Source organism: Aptenodytes forsteri, unplaced genomic scaffold (assembly GCF_000699145.1).
Source record: "Aptenodytes forsteri isolate BGI_AS27 unplaced genomic scaffold, ASM69914v1 Scaffold269, whole genome shotgun sequence".
Classification (NCBI taxonomy): Eukaryota; Metazoa; Chordata; class Aves; order Sphenisciformes; family Spheniscidae; genus Aptenodytes; species Aptenodytes forsteri.
The window spans coordinates 279,287-283,112 of NW_008794418.1; the positions used below are offsets into that span (position 1 = coordinate 279,287).

Here is a 3,826-nt window from a genome sequence, read left to right on the forward strand (position 1 = left end):
GATCCCCTGGTTGTCCCGCTCACGCCTTGTGAGCGCCCTCAAGATGAACCGCTCCATTATCTTCCCCGGCACCGAGGTCAGGCTGACAGGCCTGTAGTTCCCCAGATTCTCCTTCCGGCCCTTCTTGTAGATGGGCGTCACATTGGCAAGCCTCCAGTCATCTGGGACCTCCCCCGTTAACCAGGACTGCTGATAAATGATGGAGAGTGGCTTTGCGAGCACCTCCGCCAGCTCCCTCAGCACTCTCGGGTGGATCCCATCCGGCCCCATAGACTTGTGAGCGTGGATCTGTTCATGGATCACATCTGTTCGATGTTCATGGATCAAGCTGTCAAGCCCTGATGTGTCCTGTGCTGGACTCTAGCCTTCTGTGTTTCAAGTGTGGTTGCATGAGTATGACTGGTGCTGGGCCAGAGATCTCAAGCCCTGCATTATTTAGGGGGACAGGCGCCCCATGAGATGGGAAGAAGCTTGCACAGGATGGGAAAGCCCTCTTCTGGAGTGTCTGGGACCAGACACAGATGTCCCTCGTGAGCCTGAAGGACTGGAGCGTCCGAGGGGCAGGAGGGGCGCTGGTGAGACCCCCAGCAGGCGAGGCTTCAATAGCTCAGGGCTGGGGCTGGCCCCACATGCTCCAGATAGTTTTGGGGTGGCCTCACTGCAACAGTGGCACCCTGGGATAGGTAAGATGGTGGGTGCCTGTCCCCTCCCCTCCGTGCTGCCCCTTGGTTGTGCTCCTGCTGGAAGCAGACTCTGCTCGTTGGAGCAGGCTGATGTGCTCTGCCCTGTGCCTTTGCTGCTGGCTGACCACATCCAGCTGGGCACTGGCCAGCGATTGCTGCTACGAGTTCCCGTAAGGCTGGGCCAGGCCCTTGCCTCTGCTGACAAACAACCTGCACCCGAGGGGCCAGGGGCTGCCAGGACGTGGGGCTGGAGCACACTGGGCGGGAAGGGGTGGCTGCTTGTGGGAAGAGGTTGGCTTGGCCGCAGTCCCTGCTCACTGCAGGCATGGGACATGCTGCACCCCTCGACCAGCCAGGCTGGTGCTGCCCAGGGCACTGGCGGCACCGAGCCCCGCTGCACCCCAGCTTTGCGGGGTGGCTGGCAGGGTGCACCCTGGCTGTAGGCAGAGCCAGGCACAGGATGGGATGGCACTCGGCTCCTGTGCCCCGGCTTCACCCGCCAGCACTGGGGCGGTTGCCTGCACCCTGTGGGGCTGCCGGGTGCCCCCACAAAGACTGCTCTAGGTGGTGGCACAGGGCAGTTTTTCAGGGGGCAGGGGCTGGCTCTGCTTTCTGTGAACCTCAGCTGGTGTCACAGCGTCAGGGCACCAGTATCTGCAGCCAGGTCCCTCCCTGCATATTTGTAGCTGCAAAATCCCGGAAACTCTTGGCACACTGGCTTCCCATGGGGACTTGGCAGGCTTCCTGGGAGCCTCTGCCAGGCCAGCTGTGAGCCGGGTGAGGCTTTTTGTGCTTCTCCTGCTGGGAAAGGTGCTGGCTGCATGCAGTGGGGTCAGGAGGTCTGGACCACATGGGGCTGCACCAGGGCGAGGGAGGTGGCAATAAAAGACATGAGGAGGGAGCCCTGAACAGCATTGACCTGCAGAAGGAGGCTGCTGTGAGGAGAGGGAGCTGTGAGCATGGGGTGAGCAACGTTGATGTGTCCCTGCGCATGCTTGGTGCTGTGTCTGTCCTGCTTGCCTGGCTGAGGACCTGGCCCTGCTGTGGGCTGTGGCAGGACCCACGTTGGGCCTGGAAGCGCTCTGAGTCCCAACACTGCAGCCTCGTCCTCTACAGCAGCAGGGTCCAGGTCTGGCCCACGTGACTTCTCCAGGCTGTGTCTGATGGGCAGTCCCAGGGGTGCGGGGTCAGCCCTCTGCCCTCCTGGGGAGGGAGCCCTCGGGACAGGGCATTGGTCCTGGTGGAGTCCACAGACTGGGAGCAGGGGGGTAGGAGCCCTCTGCTGAGTGTGCCCTCTCTTCCCTACAGACCTGCAGTGCTGCTGATTGCTGGCCTGGCCTGGACTGTGCTGGAGACTGCAACTGCCACGGGTACCTTCCAGGGCAAGGGTGGGAGCACTGGGGCTCGGATGAAGGCAGGGGCAGCTTGGCAGGGAAGAAGGAATTGGGGAGGGACCTGCCAGAGGTGGGGGTTATGTCCTGGGCTGGGTCCTCTGGGCCAGCTGAGCATCCTCTGCCTGCAGAGTGGAGCTGTGCAAAGCCTGCGGAGATTGAACATGGCTACGTGGAGCACCTGATCAAGTACCGCTGCAACCCGTACTACCAGCTGCGTGGCTCTGGTGATGGTGAGGAACATGGCATGGGCACAGCAATCAGGGACGGGGCTTGTCCCCGGCTCCAGGGGATGCATGGGGCTGCCCCAATGCCGGATGATGCAGCCCCCTCCCCCTGCCCGCCCTTCCTGGGGGGTGCGAGCCCTGGGGAGGCACAAGTAACTCCGCACCTCGCTGGCTGCGTGGCCCTTCCCCCGCCTTGCAGGGCAGGGGTGCTGACTCTGGTTTCCCTCCAAAGGCACATACAAGTGTGACGAGGATCACGTGTGGGTGAGCTCTGAAGCTGGCAAGGAGGTGCCTGTCTGCGAGCCAGGTGAGAGCAGAGCAGCAGGGGCTGGGGCTGCGAGGGGCAGAGTGGGTGGGCGGTTGTGAATGGTCCGTCTGGGCAGCCGAAGGGCTGCAGGGGCTGCTCCCTGGGGCTGCTGTGGGCCAGGAGGCATCCAGTGCCTGCCGGCCTCAGAAGGCTCACCAGGGCCCTGCTCTGCCCTATGCAGTGTGCGGGAAGCCAAAGAACCCCCCCAGGCAGTTGCAGCGCATCATCGGGGGCCTGCTGGCTGGGAAGGGCAGCTTCCCTTGGCAGGGCCGGCTGGTGACCCGCCACAACCTCACCGTGGGGGCCACGCTCATTGGTGACCAGTGGCTGCTGACCACGGGCAGGAACGTCTACCTGAACCACAGTGAGAACACCAAGCCAGAGGAGATTGCCCCTACACTGCAGCTCTTCCTGGGCAGCCGGGAGCAGCCTGCCTTGGGCATTGAGCGCGTGGTGCTGCACCCCAGCTACCCGGAGGCTGTGGATCTGGCCCTGCTGAAGCTCAAGCAGAAGGTGCTCCTCGGAGAAGAGGTGATGCCCATCTGCCTGCCCCAGAAGGACTATGTGCACCCGGGGCGGGTGGGTTACGTCTCGGGCTGGGGCCGTGGCGCCACCTTTGCCTTTCCCAACATGCTGAAGTACGTGATGCTGCCGGTGGCAGAGAGCGAGAAGTGCAGGCAGTACTATGAGGCACGGAATGCGTCCTACTGGGTCCAGCCCATCCTCAGCAATGACACCTTCTGTGTGGGCATGAGCGAGCTGCGGGAGGATACGTGCTATGGGGATGCCGGCGGCGCCTTTGCTGTGCAGGACCCTGATGACAACACCTGGTACGTGGCCGGCATCCTCAGCTACGACAAGACCTGCACGTCCTCCAAGTATGGCGTATACGTGGATGTGCAGCATGTCCTGGGCTGGGTCAAGGAGACGGTGGCGGCTGGCTGAGGTGGAGCCATGGGGGAATAAAACTGCCTCACACCTGGCTGCAGGCTCCGTTTGTCCGTCTGTCTGTCTGCAGCACTGCGGGGGCGTGCACGTGTGTGCCCGTGCAGGGGGGTGAGCGTGCGCACGCGCCTGCCCCTCGGTGGGGTGGTGCCTGGGGGGCCCGTGTGGAGTCCCTGGGGGGGTGGCTAGGGGGCCCTCGTCCGCAGGGGGTGCCTGGGGCTCTCTGGAGTTCTCCCCTCTCCCCTGTGTGGGGGTGTCTGTGGGGTTCTTCCC

General features: G+C 63.5%; 1 protein-coding gene across 1 annotated transcript; it reads left to right on the forward strand.

The window, feature by feature from the left end:
- Positions 1 to 1,562: 1,562 nt before the first annotated feature.
- On the forward strand, positions 1,563 to 3,591 carry LOC103907286 (haptoglobin). Its single transcript, XM_009289433.2, has 5 exons — positions 1,563 to 1,647; positions 1,992 to 2,053; positions 2,206 to 2,307; positions 2,534 to 2,608; positions 2,790 to 3,591. The coding sequence occupies exons 1-5, from the start codon at positions 1,643 to 1,645 to the stop codon at positions 3,551 to 3,553; spliced, it is 1,008 nt and encodes a 335-aa protein (XP_009287708.1). The 5' UTR covers positions 1,563 to 1,642; the 3' UTR covers positions 3,554 to 3,591.
- The last annotated feature ends 235 nt before the right edge of the window (positions 3,592 to 3,826 follow it).

Bases quoted from the DNA above. Each gene is read 5' to 3' on its own strand.
- LOC103907286 (XM_009289433.2), top strand. The intron at 2,054-2,205 runs GTACCTTCCAGG...CTCTGCCTGCAG, and splicing joins GGAGACTGCAACTGCCACGG to AGTGGAGCTGTGCAAAGCCT. The intron at 2,609-2,789 runs GTGAGAGCAGAG...TGCCCTATGCAG, and splicing joins GGTGCCTGTCTGCGAGCCAG to TGTGCGGGAAGCCAAAGAAC.